This window comes from Talpa europaea (genome assembly GCF_964194135.1).
Source record: "Talpa europaea genome assembly, chromosome: 11".
NCBI classification, from domain to species: domain Eukaryota; kingdom Metazoa; phylum Chordata; class Mammalia; order Eulipotyphla; family Talpidae; genus Talpa; species Talpa europaea.
This window is the reverse complement of record NC_140078.1, coordinates 58,136,532-58,164,189: the sequence shown is the minus strand read 5'-3', so window position 1 is coordinate 58,164,189 and position 27,658 is coordinate 58,136,532. Positions and strand designations below refer to the sequence as shown.

General features: G+C 42.3%; 1 protein-coding gene across 18 annotated transcripts in view; it reads right to left on the bottom strand.

The window, feature by feature from the left end:
• Positions 1-22,355: 22,355 nt before the first annotated feature.
• Positions 22,356-27,658, bottom strand: part of MAGI1 (membrane associated guanylate kinase, WW and PDZ domain containing 1) — a gene marked incomplete at both ends in the record, with an annotated part of 646,110 nt that continues 640,807 nt past the window's right edge. For 10 of the 18 annotated variants that reach the window (XM_084248125.1, XM_084248136.1, XM_084248135.1 and 7 more), the window contains 2 exons: positions 22,356-23,134; positions 27,159-27,297. In XM_084248125.1, the coding sequence (XP_084104251.1) occupies positions 22,356-23,134; positions 27,159-27,297 (918 nt within the window). Of the gene's footprint in view, positions 23,135-25,050; positions 25,140-27,108; positions 27,298-27,658 lie in introns of those variants that run through there. The other 8 variants (XM_084248127.1, XM_084248128.1, XM_084248131.1 and 5 more) reach the window with 2 other exon arrangements.

Below are 27,658 nucleotides of genomic sequence, written 5' to 3'. Positions count from 1 at the left end.
ATTTTATTTTTTTATATAAATGAAGATTACTTTCTTTTTTAAAAATTATTTATTTATACAAGCACTGGGTACAGTCAGAAGCGCGGGAGGGTGAGAGAATTCACCAGAGCCAGAGCGGGGAGCAGAGCAGGCAGAAGGACCGAAGTACACTGCTGAGGGGAGCAGCGGGTGGCAGGAGAGGTCTACGCACCATGTGGGACCCTCCTCTGGTGGCAGGGGAGCAGCCGGGGAACGAACCAGCGCTATAGAGGCTGCAGGCAGCTTCGCAACCCAGCGCTCAACTGCTGCGCCACTGGGGAGGCCCAGCACAAGGCTTTTCCTATGATTGCATGCATATGTGCAGTGGGATACATGGGTTGATAGACACAAGCTTCTTAATAGCCCACGTGTGACACTGGGCAAGTTACTTAATCTCTCAAAATCTGAGGGATTTAGCAACATTTATTGAAGGCCTACATTGTCTAGACACTGAAGAACTAGTGGTGAAGCAAATGGAGATGTCCTGTCCTCATTCAAAGGAGATGAGACACAAAAAAATAATAGAAATATATACTGCAATTCCAGATAGTGTTAAGTTGGATAAGATAGTAAGGAGTGTTTGGGGGAAGAATACTACAATAAACAGTTTTTGGAAAATTACAAAGAAGTTTTTTCTGAGGGGAAAACAACTGAGCAGAGAACTGAGTAGGACATGCTTTCCATCCTCAGTATAAGCTGACATTTGGGGTCAGATAATTCCTTGTCATAGGGGTTATCCTGAGAAATGTAGGATGTTTAGCAGCATTCCTGGATTCCACCCACCAACGCCAGCTGTGACAACAAAATATGTCTCTAGACATTTGCCATACATCCTCTGTGGGAGCAAAATTGCCTCCCATTAAGAACCTCTGAAGAAGAGAGTAATGTATTTTGTTCAAGGGCAGAGCCTTCCAGGTAAAAGGAGGAGCAAATGCAAAGTCACCTGGGGGTGCAGGGGAGGTAGAGGACAGTATTTGGGAAGAACAGGAAGATGTCTAGATGACCAGACTGCCGAAGCCAGGGAGGTAGAAAGTGGCCCCCAGAGAAGTCAGATTAGTGGTGAGAAGCTAGATGATGCAGGCCTTTGAGATAAGGCTGGAATCTGAGTGTCAAGAGGAGCTATAGGAAGGTTTGAGCAGGAAAATGGATTTACATCTTTGAAAAGATCGCCCTGGCTGCCAGGGGCGATCATGAGGGAACTGACTCTAGAAGGGGAAGGGAAGCAATAGGACCACTTACAGGGGAGATTTGCTCGGGCATCTGAGCAGAGATGCTTGTGCTGCAGACAGGGGTGTTGGCATTAGGGATGTGGGGAAGCTGTCAGAACTGGGTTATATTTCTTTTTTAATATAAATTTATTTATTTTTAATTATTTTATATATTTTTACATCATTTTTGTACAATGTATGCATTTTCATTGGGAGCAAAGAATGTTTGTTCAATAAATGGTGCTGGGAAAACTGGGATGCTACATGCAAAAGAATCAAGATTGACCACTACCTCACACCATGCACAAAAAACCAACTCAAAATGGATTAAAGAATTAGACAAAAGAACTGAAACCATAAATTATATGGGAGAAAATATAGGCGAAACACTACATGACATACACCTTAGCAACATCTTTAAAGACATATCACCCAAATCAATGAGAGTGAAAGAAAGGATAAACCGCTGGGACTACATCAAATTAAAGAGCTTCTGCACAGCAAAAGAGACAGAGACACTCCACTGATTGGGAGAAAATTTTCGCACACAACACTAATGATAAGGGACTGATCACAAAAATCTACAAAGAGGTGAAGAGACTCAACAAAAAACAAAGTAAATAACCCAATCAAAAAATGGGCAAAAGAGCTAAAAAGAAACTGTTCCAAAGAGGAATTGCAAATGGCCAACAGGCATATGAAAAAAGAACTGGGTTATATTTCAATGAAGGATTTAATGACAGGAGAAATGGAGGGAACAGCAGGCAAAGAACTGCCTCATCTGGGGTGTGAGCAATTGAGCAGGGCAGCTGTCACTGAATGAGGCTGGGCTAGACTGAGCAGAGCAGGTTTGAGGGGAGAAACCAACAGTGCCAACGTGGACATACTAAGTTGGACAAGTTCTCCAGCGTTCAGGTCTGCACAATGCTCACCATATAGCAAGAGTTCAATTAATGGGGCAATAAAATTGGGGGTGGGAAGAGGAATAGATACCTGGGCAATCACAACATAGAAGTATTTACCTAACAGAGGTTTATGAACTGTTCATTTAAACTATGCATTTCTCCCAGCAAGGGAGAAATTAAGACACTCCAATTAAGACAAATTTGGGAAGAAAATTTTGTTCATTATCATTTACCCATGCCTTTTTGTTTCCAATACTTCCATGACAAAATGAATCAATTGACAGAATTATTTCAGTATCTGGGAGCCATCAACCATAAGATTCTTGGTTAATCTCCATGACTCTTCTCTATTTATCAGATAGTAAATCAGTGGTTCATTGGAACCAATCTCTTTACAATATTTTTCTCTACAGTTTCTTACATTCCAAAGAGAAAGCTGTGCTCCAGAGAGTATTACAGATTCTGATATGTTGACTAGAGAGAAAAGTCAAGGAGTTTAAGGGTAATGTTTATATTTAGAACAAGCTTGGCTCCCTGCTACTGAGTAGTGAAATTGCTATTGTTCATTAATTAAGTGACCCCCTGCTGTTTCTCTCCATGGAGCTCCCTGCAAGCATGTGGCCATGTGAAAAGCACTTCCATCCCAAGTGGGTGGCTGCCATTTGGAGGTCTACCTCTGCAGCTTTAAGCTTTTGCTTCTTATTTGAAATTGTTACTTTCTCTGTCCTTGCAGTCTTAGTCATTTTGGCACATCTCAGTCAATTATTAGCACATGAAACCTTAGTTTTAGATTCTCTGGAGCAGAGGATGGCAAACTTTTTTCTTTCGACTTTAATATTTTAGACTTTGCAGATCATACAATCTCTCAAAATTACATAACTATGGTTGTGATACAAAAGCAATCAGTCAGTATGTAACAAAATGAGTGTGAATGTATTCCAATAAAACTTTATTTACAAAAACTGGCTGCAGGTGGGATTTTTCCCCAAGGGCTGCAGTTTGTCAAGCTCTGTTCTGTAGGATGAATCTCTTTCAGATGACACTCAAGTTATTTGTACAGTGACTGCCATGTGTACCTATAGTCCATATTAAGACAATCATTTAGACTATAAGCTACAAAGCTGTTCAATATTATAAATAACACATATAGACAGAACTAAAGTACCTTTTCAAGTTTTACAAAAGGGACCTAAGCATTTCAAATTCCAATAGAAGAAATATTTGGTAGCATACCAGGCACATGAAGTTAAACAAAAAACAACCCAAAAGCTAGGAACTTAAAACAACAATCATCCATCATTTCTCCAAGGTCTATGTAACACCTAGATGGTTTTGCTAAATGGGCCCGGTCTGTTGATCTTGCTTGAACTTGCTTAAGTGTTAGCAGTCAACTGATGGGTTGGTTGGGGCTGGCTGGTCTTATATGACCTTGATGAAGATGAATGGGTTCTGTTCCGTATGGTCTCTCATTCTCGTGGTAAGAGTGAGCATGACCAATTGTGCAAGAGAAGTATGCAGGGCTTCTGGAGACACAGGCTTAAATAGTCATGCTATCACTTCCACTACAATAAAGCTAGCTTAGAGTCATATTGAAATAGACCTATAGTTTCAGGGCAAAAGGAATAAACACAACGAGATCATATACTATAGTCATCAAAACTGTTGGTCTATCTCTCTGGCCACTCATTACTAACTGATTATTGGCGCATGTTCTCAGGATTTAGATGCCTCATAGTATTTTTTAAACAGAGAAAGCTGGATGAACAACTGATTCAGATTCTTTGAAAACCTATGTTCCATACATATCACATTTTTAGATTAGCTGAAAAATAGCATTGCTTACTTCCATAACTATGCCTAAAAGAAGAGCTTTATAATTTCCAGGGTAATCGCTTTGCCCTCAAAGTTAGGACTTAGCAGAGACAAGAAGTTTTAAAAAGTAAAATGATACCAAAATACTCCAGACTCCAGTTGGATGGAAAACTAAAGGGAAAAAATGTACCAAAATAAAAAGCCTGTTAGCCCACAAAGACACAAAGCACAGTGCCCCCCCGCCTGCCGTCCTCCTGTGGCACAGGATGCTTTTTGTTTGGCCATATGAGTGTTTCAGACAAAAATCTTCTACCAGGAAAGCACATAAAAGATGTTTCACTTCTTTTGTAGCAAGTTCCATGGCAACTGTACCTATCTGAACCCTTTGGTTGCAAGTAAGAAATCAACTTGAGCTCATGAAGGAATTTTTTAAAAATCTTATAGAATACAGGTTGTCTGAGAACCCATGACAGAGAGGCAGCCGAGCTTCAGGGAAAGTCTGGAAAACACCCAAAAACCAAGATAGTCCTCTCTTTCTCTCACTTTGCAGATTCACATTTACTATTATTCAGCCCCCATGTGGTAGAAAATATGGGGAGGAAAATGGATTCCTATTGTTTGTTTTATATTTCTGATAGATTTATATCTAATTCAATGAATTAGAATGTCTATGTCCTAACTCTACATCCCTGAGAAAGTAGATTTTATTGGTCCGTCTTGGGTCAGAAGGCCACTCTCTTCAAATTATCTATAATCAGGGCTAGAGACTGCAGACAAGCTTCCCATGGTTTTATAGGTGACGGGGGCACTTGAGGGTCTGCTGGGAGTTGCTCAGGCACAGTCCTAAAGTGCTCAGGACAGCAATTCTCTCCACTTTAGGAAAGTTTCCATAGGAGGAAAAGTGGTCAATCTAGTGACAACATAAAATACATTCATTCAAACTCTCTTGCTTCTGTGCAAAACAATTCTTAATGTTCTTCTCATTAGGCACTCACGGCCGCTAGTGATCTAACACACTAAGAAAAAACTACTACCAGTTTACTAGTTTGGGGACCTCCAGCCACAAAAACCAAGTCAATATTCAAAAGAAATTTGCTTATTTGGGAGATAATCCTAGGAAATGCCAATACAGAAGTAAGACAATTAGACAGTGACTGTAAGTAACCAAGGAGTAATGAATCAATAAGCAAATCACCACTGTGGACCTTAATCCTGCTGGGGATCTCTGAGAAACAGGTAGCTTATGTACCCAAGATTTGCCAGCATTGGTTGAAAGCTGATGGGATTAGAATGTGTAATTCCCTGGTATAGTGGGTCTTCTGCTTCTGTGTTAAGAATGGCTTCACCAATCAGAGAAAGTTCACAGGCATTGACGTTCAGCTCTCACCACTGGAAGTAGACCTGGTTAAGCACTGAAGCAATTGCCTTCCCCAACCAGCAAAGGAAGTGGTGTAATGAAAGAGAGGTGGGGTGAAGGGCAGATAAAGGACAAGATCTCAACTACTTACAAAAATGCCCACGCTAGAACCACACAAGAAAGGTGGCAGGTATGGGAGCAGTGAAACCAACCAGAAGGCTATTGCATCAGTCCATCTCAAGATGATGGTATCCTGAACAGCATTAGTGCTGAGGATGGGAAGAAGTGGCTGACAAGTGGAAAGCCTCTAAGAATTACTAATGGATACAATGTGACGGGATGATTCCAGGGTGGATTTGTTTTGTTTCTTTGTTCTTGTTTTGTTTTCTCTGGCCTTGAATGGGTAGAATTTTGTTAGGAAGGTGAAGGTATTGCGGTCCAGCAGCAACCCAGGTGATGGCAAGTGACAGAACTTGGTATCTTGTAAGACTGAAAGCCTGGGAGGATCTGGTGCTGGGATCACTGATGTGTGTGGCAATGAGTGGCCATCAGAATTTACTGAGAATAGTGATGTGACCAGATCCAGCTACAAAGCTAGCCTAACACTGAAAGAACAAGGAATGAGGGTAAACTGGAGGCAGAAGCATCAGGAAAGAGGTGGAAGAGATGACCTGGATAGCATTTCAGAATGGTGGAAGAAGAGTCAAAGGAGCTAGTGAACAGATGCTGGAGCAGAAGCCTAGAGGCTCTGAATAGGTTTCCCAGAGGGGTTGACAGGGAGGATGGGAGGCTCTTCCCTGAGCGAAGGCACACAGGCAGGGAGGCTATTCCAGAGAAATAATTTTCTTTCTTTACGATTTCCAGATGAAAAATAGGAGGTCCGGGTACATTTGAATTTAAGAAAACAATTCTTTTCTTTAGGATAAATATGCCCTAGGTAAGACATGGAACATATTAATACTGAAAAATTACTCATGGTTTAGCTGAAGTTCAAAAGTAACTGAGCCTCCTGTGTTTTTATTTGCTGAATTTGACAATCTCCTCTTTGGATATTCTGAGTTTGATGTGGCTGGGGACACAAGGAGTAGGGGACACATAAGTCACAGTTAGAGGTACACACCTGAGAGTCACACATCGGGAATGATTCACACCTCTGCTTCTCCCATTTGGCTGCCTTTTGGAATGGTCCAAAAGCTTAAAAAAAAAAAAAAAAAAAAAAACACTGCTGGGGCCTCCCCTGGTGGCACAGGCAGTTGAGCACAGTGCTGTGAAGCTGTCCGCAGCCTCTGCAGCACTGGTTCGATTCCAGCTGGCTAGCCAGCGAGGGTCCCACATGGCATGGCAGATCTCTCCTGTCTCGCCCACTGCTCCCCTCAGCAATGTATTTCTTCAGTCTGCCTGTTCTGTTCCCCACTCTGTCTCTAGTGAATCCTCTGCACATCTGGCCTATACCCCAATTCTTGTATAAATAAATAAATCTTTAAAAAAAAAAAAACACTGATGGTCAGAGAGTCTGATTTAATTAGTCCATGGAACAATCTGGGTACTGGGATGGCTAAAAGCTCTCTGAGGTAATTCTTACAAGCTGCAAAGTTTAGGAACCACTAATCTAAACCATGGAAATAGATGGAATCATCAAAATAGAAAATGCCCTAGTTGATTTCCTGGGAACCATCAGCATTTCAAAGGGTCAATTAGACAACCAAGGTGGGGGAGGGGGATTGGTAGAGAGTACAGGCTGGAGACAGTGGAAGAAACACCAAAGGCAAAGGTTTAGAATCAAGAAGTGGTGGCCCTCAGTGTTCAATGTTCACAAAGGGAATAGAGGAAAGTGGCTTTGGACTTATCTATCAAGACAGTGGCCTTTGTGGGCTCAGAGTCATCGAGGTTAAAGCAGAAGCCAAATTGCGGGGGCTGAGGAGTGTATGAGAGGTGAGCAAGGTGAATTCACCAAGGGGCTTGGTATTCACAGACAAATCCTTTATCTCCTGTCTCTTTATCTGAAGAACAGGGAAAATACCACCTTTCCTAGTTGACTCTACAGGGCACAAAAGTCAGATCAAGCAAAGGGGCAGTGAAACTTCTTTTAGTTTGAGCTTCTAGAAAGAATGCAACAGCGACTTTGAAACAGTGCTGTCATCAACACTTCCCAGCACATGGGGCACTGTCCTAACAGCAGCCTCTGTGAACCTCAGTTACCACACGTGGCACCTATCTCCCCCAGGACAACGCCGGCTACATTCTGGCTTCATTTTCCCCCAAACCACAAAAGGTCATGCAAATATGATGACGGCGTCAATGACAATATGATGGGTATAAAAGAAGAAGGAAGCAGACTCCAAAAGTTTGCACGGAGGTAGTCGACACAAAACAAAGCTTTCCCTAGTACAGGCTGTGTATTATTTGAGAGTCTTCTAGACACCTAGAGACCATTGCTTTCCTGTCTTGGGGGATGGAGCTGCACAAGGAGGAGAAGAGACAGATGCATATGAATGAGAGAACACATCACTGATGTTTCAAAAGTGGTATCTTGAAATCTTCCATCGATGCTAAGGTATTTTAATTTCCCTTGGGGATGTTTTCACTGCTAAAAAAAAAAAAAAAAAAGAAGAGTATGAAAATAGCCATCACTCAGGAATGAGGCTTGCATGTTCCCATAGCAGGCCGCTACTGCTTATCCAATATCCTTCCTCCCAGAGAACTAACTGCTTAGAAAAGTCAGAAGGCAAGAGGATCAAAGCCACTTGTAATTTCTAAAAAGTACCTAATTTGCCTAATTATAATAGAACTCAAGGTGGATTTTTTATCTTTAAAGCACCTGACAAAAGTTAACTAATTATCCTCATGTAACACCTCTGAAGCATGTATTATTATTTAACTCAATGGAAGCTTCAGTTGGTGACTGAAATTTAAATCAAAATGTAGAATAAATGGTGTTCAGGCTTTTCTGTCCTCCCACCATTAGGATTGCCCTGCCTGATGGGGCACCTGTAGTTGTTACATTGTTGTGTTATTTACCTCTGTGGGCCATATGGGAGGGGTATTGAGATAGTTACCATGAGAAGCAGAAGCAATAAATAAGCAGAAGAGAGGCATGAGAGAAAAGGGGAGAAAGGCCAGAAAAGCCCAGAGTGAAGACTTGCCTGGGACTTGGAGGCCTGGCACCTCCTGACGGCCCCCTTCCACCCCCCCACACCCCTGCCTGCCATGTACCTTGTTGCTGCACTACATGTAAAAGCTCAATAAAAGTCGGAGAAACCCACTGAGCGCTCCAGCACTCTCCTTTACCCTGTCTGCTTGCATCATAGAAACCTGCTCTGTGCCCTTCCTGGCACTACACAAAGCCACGTGATAGTGAAAAGTAATCCAACTGAATTTGTGAACCAAACTTAAGATAGCTGTAGATGTCACAAATTAGTCTCCAAGAATTCTGTGTGTTGCAGTTAAGAAATTGAACAGATGCTTTGCTAGCTGTCTGAAAAAAAAAAAGAAAATTATTTACTAAGATACCCACTAATGTCAAAGAAACATTCAAAGCAGCAGTTAGGGAAGAATGCCAGCCTATCTAAAACTTATATCTTCTGCAATATTCTTTGAAATTGTTTTCCCAACTGTAGGGCCCTAGCTACTTTCTATCACTGGCTTAGAGAAACTTCTCCCAATCTCTGCACTTTTGACATTCTTGGCTAGATAATTTTTCATCTTAAGGGCTTGCCCCATGCTTTATAGAATGCTTAGCTGAGTCTCAGAACTCTACAGTGGGTACCAAACAGCATACCACTCTTTTCCCTTCCCCAGCTGTGAAATACAAATGTTTCTACACAGTTGTTAATTGCCCCCTGGGAGCAAAATTGCCCCTGTGTGGGAAGAACCTGGTGGATGAATAAAGGTCAAAGAATTTCTCTTCAGTATTGCACATATCCAGAGAGCCCATGTAGCTTTACCAGGAAAAATAATGTTGTTTTGTCCTCCCTGGATCATTTACTCTTTGAGTTAAATAAACTAAGAACCTCAGATTTTCCTCCAGCATGGGGGAACCTAGCTGTGTGTGCACCCAGAGGATCCCCAAAAGGTGCACAGAATGGTCAACACTGCAGTTTGATAACTAGATGCAGCTCCCCTAGGCAACTCTATCTGGGTAGTGACTGGAAACTGAGCTGGGGGTGTCTGCCTGCGGCTTGGAACTCTCTCTGTCTTCTCAGGTTTCCCACTAGCAATGTTAATTTCTAAGGAGGCTTGCAGCCCACATGGGGACATTTCTGGCCTTGGCTGCCTCCTTTGCATCCTCAAATGCCAGATTCTCCCACTTTCTAGTTTAGCTGGGAGAGAAGACGCTGAAAATTCCGTGGGATAGTGAGAATGAGTAACTGGATGTCAGCCTTTTCAAAAATCAATCTCTGGCTTCCCTATCCCTCCCCATTTCCATTTTTCTCCCTTGCCTTCCCAAAACCCACCAGAGGAAATCTTGGTGTCTTTTAGACCAAGGGGATAAAAATCATTCTGTACCTAAGCTTCTTAAAAAATGTTAAGGAATGTATCCACTGGCATACAAGGTTAAAGAGATTAAAAAAAGCGTAGTGTATGCATATTATACTTTATAGACTCTACTGTCTATATTAGTATGTAGAAACCCTAACTGCCACCACCCCCCTTCCCTGTGTGTGTCTGTATTAAGAGATAGGGCCTTTAGGGAGGTAGTTGAGGTTGGGAGAGAGGCTGAGTGTGGGGTCCTAATCAGAAAGGACCGGTCTCCTCACACAAGAAGAGGAAGAGACATCAACTGCAAGCCAGGAACAGATTCTCACAGGAACTGACAGGAATCTCCTGGCAGCTTCATCTTGGATATGCAGCCTCCACAAGTAGGAGAAAACAAATGTCTGTTGTTTAAGCCTCCTCCCCCGACCCCCCAGTTTTGTGGTATTCTGCTGTGGCAGTCTGAGTAGATTAAGACAATATGGAACACTATCTAGCAGGTTTTTGTTGTTGTTGTTTTTAAAAAGGCTCACTAATTTGGTAAGATCTGCAAAATGGATTAAGTGGGAGAAAACAAATAACACTGCCAAATGCTAGGTACTTTATCAAGCAACTGTCATTTCAGGATCCCACAAACGAAACACTATCTATGTATATATGATTTATGCCTTTGCTCACATACAGCGATGTGACTGGGAGAGCCTGGGGTTTGGAAAGATTGGGGTCAAGAGGGGAATTTAGCTTATACTAAATGGATTTTTTTAAAACAAGACTAATACGGTATATATTACTTTTCTCATAAAGTAAGTTTTAAAAAGTGTGTTTTGTTTTGTTTTGTTTTTTTAATTTTCTGGTCTCAAGTGCTCTTCCCAATCTTTTCAAAACCTAATTCATGGCTTCATTGAAGCCCACATCAGGCCCCTCCTAAAAGTAGCATTAAATGGTCGAAAATACGGAATTCTTTTTGGTGTAAATTCGTTAAGCGGCCCAGATCACGTCCCAACATTTGAGTGTAACTGTCCATGACGTCGTGGGGGAGAGGCACAAAGGTACAGCACCTCTCCTAAAATCCAAAGTTCATTAACAGAAAGGAAAATGAAGAGATTTTCCTTCTCTAGGCAGGAGCCTTTCAGATTTTGCATTCATTTCAATAGAATTCAGTAAGAGAGAATACATTCTTAATAAAAGCGAAACAAAAACAGCCCAGCTAAAGTGCACAAAAACAATAAGAATAAACCTCCTTGAAATAGATTTCTAAAGTAAAACTGAAATCAGTTGCACAATGTCGTCGGAAGCCAGACTGGGTGATTCTGAGACGGGGCTTCTTGGATATGCTTGCTTCTCTCTCCTTGCCTGTGGTCTTGGAAACAAGAACACTAACAATAGCACATGTAAACCTCAGCTCGGTAATTATAGCAAATCCTGCCTTACCCTCTGTCCCGAGGAACTTCGCTGTTCTAGCCGGTTGTTCTACCAGCCCAGCGTCCCCAGGACCAGCCGGATGCCCACGGGGGCGCATGCATCTTGCGAAGGATGCTGAACTTTGCCCGACCTTGTCCTAATCAAAATACTAAGATTTCCACCTGGGGGTACGGCTTGCCCTCCATATGCTAAACAAGTGATACAGGAAGACGTTTGTTCGCTATTGTGCCTGCACAGGGCTGCTCCAAAAACCTCCTCCCTCCCCCACCCGAAGTAGACTATGCCTCCCCTTGAGGGAGGCTCCCTGCGGCCTATAGGAGGGAGAGAGACTTTGTCCCTTGGGAGACGCTCATCCTTGAGGTCTCGGGAGTTTTCGGTTGTTCTAACTCGTCAATAAATCTCAGCTTTAAAATCCATGGCCACGGTTAGAGTCCTCATTTCACTCCTCAGCGAGGAACTCAAGAACCCACTGCCACTGGCGGTAAACAAGTCCGTGGGGATCGTGACTTTGCTCAGTAATTTTGCCCATCTAGCTTCAGAACTGTTTCTCTGTCTTACAAGTTTCCAAATAGACACGCAGTTATAAGAAAGTGACTGGCAGCAAAGTTCTCCCAGCTTAAGCAAGCTTCCCAGAACCCAAAGGTAGGCTCCTGCAGGGAGAAAATATCTGCTTCTTGAAAAACTTAAGTCCACACGCGAGTTTTTCTTCACATGTTTGTGGTTATTCAAGTAGGCTTTAGGATAATAGAGATGTTGAATGTGGGCCATTCTCACTGCCTTTTGTGAGTTATTTTTAGCAATTGGAGGTGTCACTTGTCCACTGAAATTTTCCTTTGGTCTGTCTTTTCTTCCCCAATGGGAACAGGCTTCTCTACCTAAGTCTCACAGACACATTGGAGGCCTGGCTTCTCTCTTTCCCTCCCTTTCTTTTTTTTTTTTTTTTTTTAGATTTATGTATTTATACAAGCACTGGGGTACAGGCCAGAGGCGAGGGAGGATGAGAGGATTCACCAGAGACAGAGCAGGGAACAGAACAGGCAGAACGACCAAAAACACTGTTGGGGGTGCAGTGGCCAAGACAGAAGCAGTCTGCTGTACCATGTGGCAATCTGCCTGGCCCTCCAGGAATCGAACCAGCACTGCAGAGGCTGTGGACATCTTCACAGCACTGGGCTCACTTCCTCCTTTTCTAAGTGACTTTAGTCCCATGACTCTTTGGTGTTATCTGAGGAATGCCATCAGGTCTTTGCCCAGGTGTCCTTGGGAAGCTCCTCCTCTTTGCCCGTTTTCTGTGTACCATCCAGATGACACCCCATATTATAGACACTCAGGAGTTATCACCTCCACCTCCATAGCTCTTATCACAATTAAACTCAATTACTTAATGTCTGTCTTTCTGGACACTAAACTTTAGTTTGGGATTTTTCTTTCATTTGTTTGCCTGAGTGCCCAGCACTTTGCCTGAAAAATAGTCGTCAGTATATATTTGTTAAAAAACTGCTTTGAACTAACCTGTTGTAGAGGCCGGACTGGCCACAGTGCAGGTTTTCTGATCCCATGCAGACCGGGTAAAGGAGGAGTCAGAGTCCTTAGTGGGTTTTTGCAGGTCTTTTATTGGGGTTCACCAGGCATATGGCAGGCAGGGGTGCTGGCTGGGGGGCTGGGAGGTTGGCAGGCCTCCCAGCCCCCAGCAAGTCTTCACTCTATCTGGGCTCTCTGGAGTTCGTTCTGCTGCTTCTCGGCTTCTCTCTCGGCTTCGGCTTCGGCTTCGGCTTCGGCTTCGGCTTCGGCTTCGGCTTCGGCTTCGGCTTCGGCTTCGGCTTCGGCTTCTACTGCTGCTGCTGCTGCTGCTGCTACTGCTGCTGGCGTCCCCGTGACGCCGCCCTTAAAAAGCACAGTCTTAGCTCAGCTGAATCCCATCTACCTATGCCCACACCCTATTCCAGGTGCCCGCCATCAGGCATGCATTCAGGACAAGGATCCATCATCTATCCTGATGGCGGGAGGGCAGAAAAGCCTGATATTTTCTTTACCCTACACCTGTATTTTTAGGATATAAGGGAAGGAATTAAAGTCAACTAAGATGTAGTTTCGAAGGAATAAGTGGAGAACCTGTGTAGCAGCAGGAAGAGCAAAGGGCAGGATCTCTATGACCCTAGCAGACGGGGTAAAGGAGGAGTCCTGGAGCCCTCGGTGGCTTTTGCAGGCTTTATTGGGATTTACCAGGTAAATGGCAGGCGGGGTCCCGGGGGCCAGGAGGCTGGCAGGCCTCCCTGCACCCTGCAAGTCCTCAGTCTTTACCGGCTCTCCGGCGTTCTCTCTTTCACTCTGCTGTTCTGCTCTGCTGGAAGCTCGCCATGACACCACCCTTATAAGCCCAGTCTCTCAGCCCAGGTGAATCCCATCTACATAGGCCCACACTCTATTCCAGGTGCCCGCCATCAGGCATGCACCTGGATCCATCATCAATCCTAATGGTGGGAGGGCAGAAAAGCCTGACAATTGTATCATTTATCCTACAACCTGCCTCATAAAATTCTTTCTAGAAGGGGTGGCTATAGATAGGACTCTGTTGGAGAGATGTGAAATTTTCGCTGGTCTTGCCACAATCAGCTACCAATGAAAGAGAGATGTTGCCTGGCTCCACATGGCAGGGCCCTTTCCATGTATTATTAAACTTCCCTTTGATCCTGAGTTAGGCCTAATCTTATCATAAGAGGTGTATTCTGCACCATTGGCCTTGGTCAATGTTGCAATCCCTTATGGTAAACCAGTGTTTCAAGGTAAATTGCATTGATTCCCAGCATTGTTTTCCCAAGAATTTTCTTTCCCTTAAATTTTCAGATATGTAAAATGTTTGGGTCATAAGTATGTTATTCAGTCAAAACAATTACTTCGGCCTCAAAGTTGTCTGCTAGAAGTAGTTGGGGGTGGAGGAGAAGCATCATAAGTACTTTGGAAGAACTTGCTAGAAAATAGTCTTTCATCCTTATGACTGCTAATTGCTAATTATTCAATATTCTTTTTCTTTCCTTGGGTTTTTTTTCGTTTAACACACCACATGTCCCATTTAATAAGAGTAATAAAATATTTCTCAAATGAATGTAAGTGAAAGTAGTCTGTATAAAATTGGTTTAAATGCTGTTGCTTTAATCACTATTTGAGAATAGAGAAATCTATTATACTTAGCAATGAATACTTTCTTACAGGAATATAAAATAGAACTAACAATCAATACATATAAAGCCCATTATGTTTATATGTTTATATTTGACTAAGAACTTCCTGGAATAGAAATGTTTTCTGTCTTACTTTGGAAAAAGAATCCCTAACCATCTTTTCTTTGAGCTGCTACTACATTGCATATTTCAAAAGGCAGCACTACATCATAAGGGAAAGCAACAAAATAAACCCATTCATTGTCACTCAGTCTATGAGGTTAAAGCAGATGAAGAATGAAATGCTTACCTATTAGAATCACCTGCAATTCTAGGCCACAACCCAGACTAATTATATCATGATGTTTGGGATGGAATCTGCATTTTAAAAGATTTCAGGTAATCCCAATGTGCAATCAAGGCTATGAATGTATGAATCGCTGGTGTAGATGTTATGCTGTGCTTGGTAACCCTCATCTGATGAGAAATAAATCTGTATGTAGCCTGCAAGCAATTTGTTAAAAACAGCTGTTTCCAATGAAAGCATGCAAAGTCTCAATAATATCAGTGTCACTAGAAATAAAAAAGGACTAAGAGTCCAATGCATACCTTCAAAAGTATTTAAACCAAACCACTCAAGAGTACCAAGTTTTATGTATAAAAAGGTTGTTTATTGCAACACATGTTTGTAATCCATATGGGACTAGTTAAATAAATGGTAGTCATCTTTGGAATAAGAAACTGCTAAGAGTGGATTATTTATATTCATTGAGCACCTACTATGTGCAAATACTATAAATATGTTCTTGTTTCAGGAATTTGGGGTTCATCAGAGTTCAGAATAAAGATCTTTGCCTTGTGATGTTTACATTCAAGACAAGGTCTGTTAAATAATTTGGGGGGCCTAGTAAAAATGGAAATACAGCTCTCTGTTCAAAAATGACTAATATTTCATGATAGTGACAGCAGAACATTAACCAAGCACACAGGACTATGTACAGGGCCATATGTGTCTGCACTGGCTGCATGCCCCTAAAGCCAGACCTGATTCTAGAGGGAGTTAGGTGATAAGCAACACAGATAACCTATTAGGTAAGTGCATAAATTATACAGCATGTCACAAGGTGCTGTGAAAGGGGGAACAGTAGACTCAAGAAGAGAATTCAGTTGCAATTTTCAATAGGATGGTCAGGGGAAGAGTAAGATTTGCACAAAGGATGGAATCAAGTACAGAAGTCAGTGTGAAATCTAAGAAAAGAACTTTCCAGACAGGGGAGGTCTAGCCAAAGCAAAGGCCCTGGGTAAAGCGGGCACAGATGTGGTGAGAACCAGAGAGGAGGAGAGACTGGATCACTTAGGGCTATAGAGCTTAAGCCAAGGACTCTTAACTTTAACTTGACGTTGTCAAAGAATTGTCCTGGATGCTGCGCGGAGAAGTGTGTGTAGGTGAGAAAGGCAGGGAGAACACTAATGAAGCTACTATAGTAATCTAAGAAAGAAGGGAGAGAGGACAGAGAGAATAAGAATAGATGAGATACATGATAATGGATATATATCTATGTGCACACATATATATATAATGGAAATTTTTTATGTAAAATTGCCCACAATAAATAAGCTAAAGTTAATAGTACATAACACACTATGTAATTGATGGTCCAATATTATGCACAAAAACAAAACCCTAGGGGCCTCCCTGGTGGTGCAAGGAGTTAAGCAAAGCACTGTGAAGCTATCTGCATCCACTGCAAGAGGAGTTCGAGCCCCAGCCAGGGAGCTACCCACATTGCACAGCAGACCTCTCCTGTCTCGCCCGCTGCTCCCCTCAGCAGTGTATTTCAATCAGTCTGCCTGTTCTGCTCCCCACTGTGTCTCTGGTGAGTCCTCTCACCCCCTGCACCTCTGGCCTGCACCCCAGTTCTTGTATGCATGAATAAACAAATCTTAAAAAAAAACAAACCCTAAACTACATATATACACATATATAAACGGGAAAGGTCAAAAAAATTGCAAATCAAACTGTTAGTATTTGTTACTTCTGTGAATTGGGATTGACAGTGGCCAGGAACAATTTCACCTTTTACTTGATATTCTTCTGACATACTTGAAGTCTGAAGGAATGAATTAGTTTTCTAAATTAAGAAAAAGCCTATTTTTCAATGTAGAATATCACCGGAGTGATTCCTCTAAACACTCAAACATGGGGCATATTTGACAAAGAGAATCCTTAATCAGGATTCTATAGTTTGAGAACTGTGCTTTATCTCAAAAAAAGTAGAAGCATGGTTTCTTGGTTTGAAACCAGGATCTGAAAAGCGAAAAAAGATAGTGAAGTGGGTTTCTGCAAACCTGGGGAAAACCAGTAGGATAGTAATGACTGACATTATCAAACGCAAGAAATCATGAACAGGTGTTCTGCGTGTATTAACAAGGGTATAGTGAAGGAGAGGTAGAAGGATTTAGGCTGGAAAGAAAATGAATTATTTAACAAGAGGAAGGTAAAGTTGGGTCTGGCATAACTTCAGCTCTAAGAAATCCCACTTTATCTAGGATGTCTTTATAAGATAATTCTTGCTGCCTGGGCTCACGCTATTTCCTCACTGGATACATCACACCCTCCTCCAATCTGTTCTCCTCAGTGGGGCTCACAGGCCAGGCTTCTCAACCTCACAGCTGAGCAGGTTGCCACCCCTCCCCCAGCACACACAATTTCTTGGGGAAAACTGACAAGCTGTCAAGGGCCTCCAGCTGGCCCTCCCTGGTGTAACCCCTTCCTTTTGGGAACACATCCACTCACACCTGGGCCCTTGTCTCACAGTCTACTTTCCTCCCCTTTCCCTGTTAACTCCTTTCCTTTTTGAAATTCCCAGAGGGTAAAGGTACTCTAGGCCATGTTTGTTGGTGTTTATAGAGTTCCAGGCTGTGAAGACCAAAATGTTATTTCATCAAGAGTGGCAATGTGGGCCTCCCTGGTGGCGCAAGGGGTTAAGACACAACCTCTGGGCCTCACCAGTGGCGCAGTGGTTGAGCGCTGGGTTGCGAAGCTGCCCGCGGCCTCTGTGGTGCCGGTTCGATCCCCGGCTGCTCCGCGGCCACCAGAGGAGGGTCCTACATGGCGTGCAGACCTCTCCTGCTGCCTGCTGCTCCCCTCAGCAGTGTACTTTGGTCCTTCTGCCTGCTCTGCTCTCCGCTCAGGCTTTGGTGAATCCTCTCACCATCCCGCGCTTCTGACTGTACCCAGTGCATGTATAAACAAAACAAACAAACAAACAAACAAATAAATAAAAACATGCCTCTGTAAGAAAAAAAGAAAAAAAAGAGACAACCTCTGAAGCTATCCGCAGCCACTGCAGCATGAGTTCGATCCCCAGCCAGGGAGCTACCCACATGGCGCAGCAGACCTCTCCTGACTCTCCCGCTGCTCCCCTCAGCAGTGTATTTTGGTCATTCTGCCTGTTCTGTTCCCCACTCTGTCTCTGATGAATCCTCTCACCAGCCCTCATACCTCTGGCCTATACCCCAGTTCTTGTATGCACAAATAAATCTTTTTTTTAAAAAAGTGCCAATGTGATGATTTAAAGCATAGAGGTCACGTGCAATATGTAAATATTTGCTGTCGATACCATCCTGTTTCTATGCACCTACCTTCACAAAGACCTTGTGCTTTGGATTCATGATCTCCTAAAACTTGCACTAGAGAAGTAAGGCCTTATAACTTCCATTGCTGCTGCCGAGCACAATGCATGAAGGCATCACTGGGTAGAACTAGTCAAATATTTTTCATAGAAGGCCTATTCCTGCAGAAACCACCTCAAATAATTGTTAGAAAGGGCCCAGCTTTGTCATTCCCCTTCTTAGAAGCTTGTGGTGATGATATGTATTCCCAAAGCACTAGGATCTTATTGTGCTGAACACCCGCAATGCTGATGGTGTTATCTGACTGTAAGAAAAATTACCTGCAGGAACTTGAAAGGGATCTACCTTTTACGATGAATGCAGACCATCAAAGGTGGTCTCAGATAGACCAGGAGCAGGAACAATCCTGACAGCTTTAACTGAGTCTTAGCACATTCTTTTTACTGTGGCTATTTATGGCAGGCAAAGAACTTGTGTGACATGAGAGCTTTACAAATAGCTTCTATTGTCAGTTAAGCCAGGGACCATTTCTAGATGCCTTCTGTAACAAAAGAGATACCAGGGAAGTGAGCAGTGTCCGTAATTACCACTTTGGTGACAAAATAAAGCAAAAGAGGGATTGTAGGAAGACCAACTATTAAACACAATACCCTTTTGAGAGCCTGGGAGCTTAGATTCTTTAGGAAAACTTTAACTATGTCATATTATAGGAACAATCCAAGAACAGCATGAAAGAAATTGGAAAGTCACTTGAAAGTACATGATCAAACAGGACACATATTAGCTAATTGGTTAACCTTTTCATCTAGTATGACTAGTTAGGAGTATGTCTAACTCCACCTACACCTTTCTCCAAAAGTTATGCTTTGCGACTATTTTTGCCTTTCATAGCACAGCAGTTTGATTTCATTTTTCAAAACATTGGTAAGTGTAATTACATTTGTAAAGTAGCATGAGCCATACCGTTTGTTGACTTTATAATTAAAACAAGGTTTTTCTCCCATTTCAGTGGACAAAATATTTTCTTCATTTTGATGGGGGAGGAAAACAATACTCATTAACATGCAGAAAATACTGAAAAAAAGTTTTGTGACTTACTGAGAATTTTTCTGATTGCTAGATGTTTGCTAAGTGCTTTGCATTTATTCTAACTGGCTCTGTGAGGGTATGCCCCTTTAAAGATGAGGAAACTGAGGCTTAAAGGTAGTTAAGTAGCTTGTTCAAGGTCACACAGCTAGGGGTAGATGAAGCTTTTGCCTTTATAGGTTTTGCTTTGGCAGAGTTCCATGTAATGTGCAAACTTTCACATGCAAATTAGCTGGGGATCTTTTTAAATGTATATTGTAAGTCAGTAGATTATGTGGGGTATTAGATTCTGCATTTCTAACACACTCCCCCAGTGATGATGAGGCAGTTGGTCCAGCGACCAACTCTACAAGGCACTATACTACAGCAAAGCCACATTCTTTCTCCTTCAACAGAATGGTTAGGTATTTTCATCTGCTTGGAGTCAGATACTCTTGATTACTTGACCCTGATACATTTGAAACAACACAGAGACAAGAAAGATATCAATCCAGAAGCGATAGTGGTTATGGAATGCATACATTTCCATGTATTTTTACAGTAAAAATGCATTAAAAAATCTTTCACAAAAGAAACTTAAAAAAAATACAAGTAGGGTGCTGAGTTTTTCACTCAACATTCTTTCAGGTATCAACCTTGTATTGGGTGGGATGGGGATTCCTAAAGGGTTTGATTTAATCATACAAAATACTCATCCATCATCTCTCATCAAGACATTTACATGAAGTTGGGGACTAGGGAAAGTTGGCTCACGAGAATCAGTCTCCAATGTAAGATTACAGTAGTTTAGAGAAAACGTTATCTTTCTGCTTAATGCATAGTCCCTTTACAGTACAACATTTCCAAAGCAAATTGTATGTGTGAAACTCATATTAAACTGCCACACTCAAAGTCGTCACAAACTGGACAAGCCCAGGTGGTTAGCACATAGATTTAAAAATGTCAGATATCATCTCTGACAACAAGAAAGACATCAAGATGTTAACTTCAGGATGTACTCCAAAAATCCACCTTGATTTATTTAAAACTCTGGATCACAATTGAGAGCATCAATCATTTAACATCACAGATTCTGCTAGAAATTGTAAGAAAAGTCCTAGCCTGGAACGTTAGGAATAAAATCCCAAGTTGGCTCGAGGAAATTAATGAAAAAGAGCATCATTATTCGATTGTATTCTCTCTCAGTCGTCATACTACAGTTCAATGTATGCCGTGTATGGAAAACTTGGATAACAAAAATAGCAGTCAGAGATTTTCCCCCTCCTTTTTAGTTATAGAATGTACGTTGTGTCTGTTCCAGGAAAGGAACTTGTTTCTTGAGTGTCCACACGACTACAGCTACTCATTCTAATGTCATATATAAACCCATAAATCAAATAAAGCTATGAACAATGTAATATTTATATATGCATAGTGTTTTATAAAAAGATTGGCCCACATACTGCTTTTCATCAATATAGAGAGAGCATTAAGTCCATAGCAAACTGCAAGAAATGAATGAAGAACAAAGAAAGCAAACAAGTGCTTAATAATTCACAAGAGCAGGCTCACCATGGAGGAAATGATATTCAACCCAACTAAAGCTTTAGAGAATTACTTATATAGTTTCCCCTTTTAAAACAGCTTTACATACCTGATTTAGTTTACATTAAAATATATCCCGATGAATCAATTTGTTCCATATTCAGAAATATAAACACATATCACATTCCCCACAGCTAAATTTTTTGTCATAAATTCTCTTTTATACAAGAAAAAGGCAACAGTTGTTTTTTTTTTAAACAGGCTCTATTAATTACAATTTTAAACTCTGTACACACAATAATTGGCTGGTTTTCTCCATTTTTTTTCCTTTTACTTTTTTTAAACAGTACCCTATAACAACAGTGATTGACTTGGAAAGGTTTGTGTAGGTATGGAAAATGCAAAACAGTACTACGGAAATACACAATGCACTGTAAGCAGCAGTTTGCTGTAGTGGTCCAACAGGTACAAGCAAACATTTGGCTCAGCTAGGCAGTAATCCATTTCCACCATCCTTAGGGCTATGGCCGACACACCGCACCTCTTGCGCGATGATGGCAAAGAATGGGTCTTTTTTGAAAGAAAAATTACTGTTTTATTCTGCTGTCCAAAGACTGAAAGGACAGGGTCATGCGGGCGGAGGTTTGCCAAGTAGGACCAGAACCACTGGGAGTGCATCTTTCTCACCCCTTCAGTCATCCTGGGGACTTGCAGGAGGGCTTCCAAGGGAAATCTGCATTTCTAAGAGAGAATACTCCCAATCCTCACTTTCAAAAATATCAACAGAGAGGTTCCTTCCACCATCACTTGTTCCCCTTCCCCCATTTGGTAAAGGACAACCACAGGCTTATGCTAAAAGGGGGAGGTATACAGTCAGTATTGGGGTATCTTATGGCTCCCTCCCACAGGATATATGTCCCCATTCCATCTACTATCCAGGCACAAATCAGACAACACAGAAAGTGTTTGTTGTCCAATCCTTCTAGTAGTCGAGCAAAGCTGTGATGGTGCTGCCTTAAGGAGATCTTATTAATGAACCTGGCTACCCGTGCTGGAGCTGCATGCCGGTAATAGTGGCCAACTTATTTTCTGTGTCTTTCTAAAGCCAGGGAGAGTACATATTATTTTCTGAATCAATAACTCGAGAACATAATATTTCTTTGTGCTGTGTAGCTTAGCTATAAATATCCTTCATTCCCAATAGTAGTCTCTTCATCGTTTCCTTAATTTTAGGATTATCTGCAATCCTAGCCCACCCCACAAGTCCTAAGTTTTTAGAAATATAGCTTTCACCTTTTGCTCTTTGTTAAGAAAAATTCCTAACGATCGTATAGCTCTACATCACTCCATAACAGTCTATAGCAAATGAATTCAGCTTAATAATTTCCCTTCCGTAGAGAAAATGGTCAACAGCCTCATTTAACCAGGAGAGAAAAAGATTGTCCAAAAGAGGGAACAACAATTCTTGACAATTCTACAGCTTATGTAGAAACAAAATGTATATCCCTTTGGGGCATCATTTGGCAAATAACTTCCAAAAAAGTATGCATTTAAAAATATTTTAATATACATCAGGCACAACACTTTTCATATATATTTTTTTTTCTTATAAGATTCCAAATGCATAAACGTTTGTTGCTATTCATAGGATCACCAGGTGTCAGATGCTTCATTAGGTAAGAAACGAAATTATTTCAGGTTTGTGACTTTCCTCTAAGAACCTTTGACACGGTAAAGGTTGGAATGTGATTCAGTCTCAGATACTGAGGTCGGTGCTACATTCTTTGTAAGGTCGCCTTCTCTGCTCAGGGGCGTGTCTGGAGCTTCTGCCTGCGTCCTGTTTCAGACTGGGCTCGTCCCTTTCCCGGTGACTGCCTTTGTCCTCGCGATTCCTCTTCTCAAGGGACCGCTCTCGCCTCCGCTCGGGGGACCGTGCTCGCCTGCGGTCGGTGGATTTGGCTCGCCTCTCCGGAGAGCTCCCTCGCCGCCGCTCTGGAGACCTCCTCTGATCCAACAGTCTTTCCAGAGACCTCCTCCGCCGGCTGGGCGAGCCGTCTCTTCTGCGCGGGGGTGACCCCTCTCTTCTGCGGGTGGGGGATCGCTCTCGCCTCCTCTCGGGAGAAACCTCTCTTCTCTTCTCGTGCTTCTCCCTTCTTTCCAAAGTGTTGTCAGCACTGCGAGTGCCTTCCCTGCGCTTCTCTGGAGATCTCCTCTTGGGGCCATTGGTAGCCATGCGCTCAGGCTGTGCGTCTCTTCGTCCTTCGGGCGCCCGGTCCTTGGGTCGGCATGCCCCAGTGTCGGGTTTTCTAGAAGTTCCATTCCATGTGTGATGTTCATTGGGTTGTCTGCTATGCTCTCTGCTGCCTTTTGGATCTTTCACGTGTGCCCGCTTTTCCCCGTGTGGTGATGATTTGTGAAGATCGGGTGGGTAACTGGACTCCAGGGACGGATGCTGGCGGCGGTCGGGAGGCCCTGCCCTCATTTCCGGAACACCTTGTGGACCGGTGGGGGGGCCGTTCCGGTCGCTGCTGGGGTCTGCCAGGGAAAGAAATGAGAGCAACAGTTTGGTAGAGGGATCTTCAGCTCCTGTCCCCACTCCCACACTTGAGATCTCATTAGTGACAACAAACAACTGTTAATGCAGTCAGGATCAAAGCCAACTGAATGAATCTTGGGTTAACTGCAACTACATAGGGTTAAAAACTAGGAGTTGTGGCTTTCAGCATCTAGCCTATTGTTCCCTTTACTCAAGATATTGATCATAAAAGAACTCATAAAAATCAGTCATGGCTTTAATCTTTAAAGGCACAACCCAAATAGTCTGTCTAGAAGTCTCAAACCTACCCCCACTCTATCCTGTGTGCATCTTCCCCATTCCCCCACAACCAACCCATCTGCCCTATCTAATTCTCCCTCACTCCCATGGGGGAAAACATTCTTTTAAGAACAATTTTTTAAAATGTGCTTACAAATAATCAGGGATACTGACTTGGAGGCAGATGAGGGAGCTTGCTGGGGGTGTGAAACTGTCTATATTTTGATCTGGGTAATGATTGAATGGATGTGTACATAGGTTAAAAAAAAGTCAGTGCATGATCCATTTAGGTGTTATGAGTTTTGCTATCTGCAGGTATACTTCTGTTCTTAAAACTAATCTGGGGTGATGGGCAAAGGGAATTATAGAGGCAGCACATTGGCCAGATGATGATTGGCAAATGTGATGCGTGTGAGGGTCCATTAAACAATCCTATCTTTGTGCATATTATTCAAGGATTTTCTCTATGTTTGTGTTAAGTTTCAAGTTTTAAAATGTGGAGACTTCTGGCAGATAAAAGGGAGTGCAGCAAAGTTGTCAGGTACGCATCTGATGTAACTTGGGAACAGATAGAGTCTTTGAAGTTCAGAGGCACTTTCTTTATGCTGAACAAAGCAGTCATAATTACATGTATGAGCTTTAGAGGCACTGGACTGCTTCTTATAACATCAGGATATCTATAGAATTAAAAGCAGGGCAGGCCACGAGGGCCCCTATTCATTATTAAACTATTTGAAACCAGCCTGCAGTTGTTTTAGATAGCATTCTGAATTTATGAGAACTCTTTTCAAAGCAGGGGTGTTTTGTTACAACTAGACCCAATTCATACACATTATGCCATCCCAGTCAAGGCACCTGAAATGAGGTGCTGTAGCTTAGAGGGCAAACCTGGGTGACAGAAAGATGGAGGAATCATGGGTGCTCTCTAAGGGCTTTCATTTGGCAACAAAGTCAACATTAAGCCATTAATCTCTTTCATGAGGATTTTCTAAAACCTACGGTGGGTTTCACAAAAGCAGGAGATAGCCTAGAGTAGGGATTGGTAAACTTTCACTGTAAAGGGTCAAAAAGGGTAAATATTTTTGGCATAGTGGTCCATATGCTCTGTGTCACAACTACTCAACTCTGTCATGGGAATGCAAAAGCAGCCCTAGAGAACATAGAAAAGAAGTGGGCATGGCTATGCGCCAATAAAACTTTATTGACAAAATCAGGCTAGGGACAGGATTGGACTGATAGGTTGCATTTGCTAAGAGATCATTGAGTGAGCATCTTCCTGTCCAGCAAAGTCTTATCTACTTTAGGTGAGAGTTCTGTGAGGTTCCTTGCTTCTAAATGCTTGGTAGGCTACTTGAATTAACACAAACAGGGGCTTACAATATCATTTCAAGATTTGAATGTGGGAAGGTACTCAGACCACTATCATTAAGTCTAGTCTGGGGTGGGGGGTGGTTGACACCTACTTTTTTAAGGTAAGGGGGAGCAAGACTTCAATAGGGTCAGCGGTGTACTTACAATTCAAAGAACGCAGGGTGCTCAGAATGAATTGCCAAACATATCAAAATAGAGCTAAGCAGAAGCAATGAGGAAATTAGGCCACAGCACAGAAACACCTAGTATTGATTGAGCTACAAACCGTAGTTTGATTATGGCCCATAAGGTAGAAGCAAGCCTCCCCGAGCTTTTCATTTCTCATACATGCAGCGATATTAGGAGGTATCATCGCTGTAGAAGGGAGGGCCCAGCACCAAGAACAGTCAGAAAGAGAAAGAGAGAAAGAGAAAAAGTTGAACATTTAGATTCCCTATAACAAAGAGGAAAGAAAAAAAAATCTGCATTTGTTAACATAGGGCAAAGAGAGTTTATTTGTCCAGTCAGACAGTCTAAGGCAACACTCAAATAAGGCTGCAGAGACCGCAATCAGAACAGTGACATTTTTAGACAGCCATATAAGGTGACTTGAGAACCCAGACAATGAATGCATCCTGTTTTCTTTTTCTTTTTCTTTTTTTTTTTCAAACAACTGGAACAATGACAGGCTGGCATAGGAGAGCATTAACAATAAACAACAAAAGAACAAAGTTCCCTCCCACCCCCCCTCCCCAAGACCGCGGCAGTTAAATTAAGTACAAAAAACTCATTACAAAAATAGCCTCACAGAGAAGCAGGTTCCAGTCAAGTCAGAAAAATATTGGAACTTAACATATTATAACCCATTTGTGACTCTAATCAATAGAATTAGAGAGATTTAGTCCGAACGACACATGGAGACATTACAGCAGCACAACCCTGGCACATTCAACCCTTCTTGGAAAACCGAGTATTTAAATGATCTTTATTTTTAGCCCAAAGAACATTTGTTAGTGTTGGATTTTCATCCTCAGTGCAACAGACATAGGTTTTGAGAAGGTACACAGGTTACTGACGATGACTCTCAAATGAAATATCACATCCAACAGAAGCATAGGGGAGACAGAAAAGGGAGACAATGTTACACAGTTTCAGTGGCATCGATACACCCAGGTTAGAGGTTTAGTACAGGGCACAGTTGTGGCATCTGAGTGTGGTCGGAATTCCTCCCCTGCGGTTGGTCATGTCTACAGGAACCTCCTCTGCAACCCACCCACGCCCCACCTCGGGCCCTTCTTATTTGCACCTGTATGAATGTCCAACACCTGGGAAGGGTGACCTTCAAGGGAATCATCCTCCTCCTTGAGTCACTTCTGAATTAAGGATCATCAAGTCTAAAATGCAACTGGGAATTGTGCAGAATGACTTTCAGAAAAGAGGGTGGTGACAGATAAATCCCTAATAAAGGGGACCAATGTATATGGGGACCATTCAATCACAGTTTCTATAGAAACTTTTGTAGACCTTTGGTTGGGAAAAAGCCCTACATCTAGGGCATAGCTTTTTTTTTTTTAATTTTAAACAAGCATCTCAAATAAATAGGACATAATTATTATAATATACAATATTTCGCCATCAGAACACTAAGCTATGTAAAGATCATTGCTGTTTACTCAAAGCAAGTGTATAGATATGACAAAGGAACTCTATGTATAACCTGGCTTTCCCCACAGGAAAGGTATAGTAACATGTTTCCCTCATGATGAGCACTGGGAATCTATTTCATCCTTTATCATTTAAAAACATATGGCTAATATATCAACAGTTCTGTTTGTTTTCTAGTCGTGGGTTCAGGTGGCCTGATTTGGGGGAGGGCCCCGAGGGGATGCAGAAGTGTTGTATACAGAGCAGAAAGGCGGTGAGCAAGGCCCCCAAATCATCTCAAAATTTCATGCCTCTTAAATAAAGACATCAAAAAACCAAAAAAGGAAAAAAATAATTGTGCCTCAACATATCACTCAGGAAACCTGCTTTCCTGCTTCTTAAAAGGAGTATAGTCATTTTGTGCTAACAATTGGATCTGAGAAACAGTTTGGCACAGTTCAAACAAACATTCCTTCGCTCTTGGTCGGACTAGACAAAATGTTCTCTCTGATTATCAGAAAGGGGGCTATAAAGATCTTGTCTTAGGCCATGCCCCAGTCCACGTAAGCAAGCAAAAGGATGAAATGTGTAGAGATTTCAGAACAAGCGAGGCAAATAATCACATGGTGCGAAAGGCTGGTAAGACACTGGTGAATAGGGGAAACAAAAAGACTTTCCTGCTGCAGTTCTGGAGACAAATTCATGGAGTCATGCCAGGGAAGGAAGGAATGTTTTCATAGTTTGACCCACCATATTCTGGTACTGAGCCGTCTCCCCGCTTCAGAAACAGACGTACTCTGCGGCCACCATTCTTAATCAGTTCTATAGCCCGAGAATGCTTCATGTTTTTGGTGGTCTCACCATTGATCTCTAAAATTTCATCGCCAATCTGCCAAAGCAAGAGAGAGCAAAGTGAGAAGATCACAAAAGTCTTTCCCCTTTCCTTTATTGGTCTATCAAATATCTATTGTGTATGTTCCAGAAAGTTTTCAATTACAAAAGGATGCAGCAGTGAAGAACACTAACCCCTGCCCTATGTGCAAGGCACCTGAATGCAGAAAGATAACTAACGAGAAAATTAGAAAAATACATATATGCTAGCTAGGTGCTAAGGATAAAGAAGACAGCAGTAGGGGGAATAGTAATTGATGAAGGGTGGGCAGCTTTTAGCATGGCCTCCAGTGATTTCTCCCTCCTGGCCGTCACAATGTGTGTAATGTCCTTTCATCTAATGTGGGTTGAAATTAGTT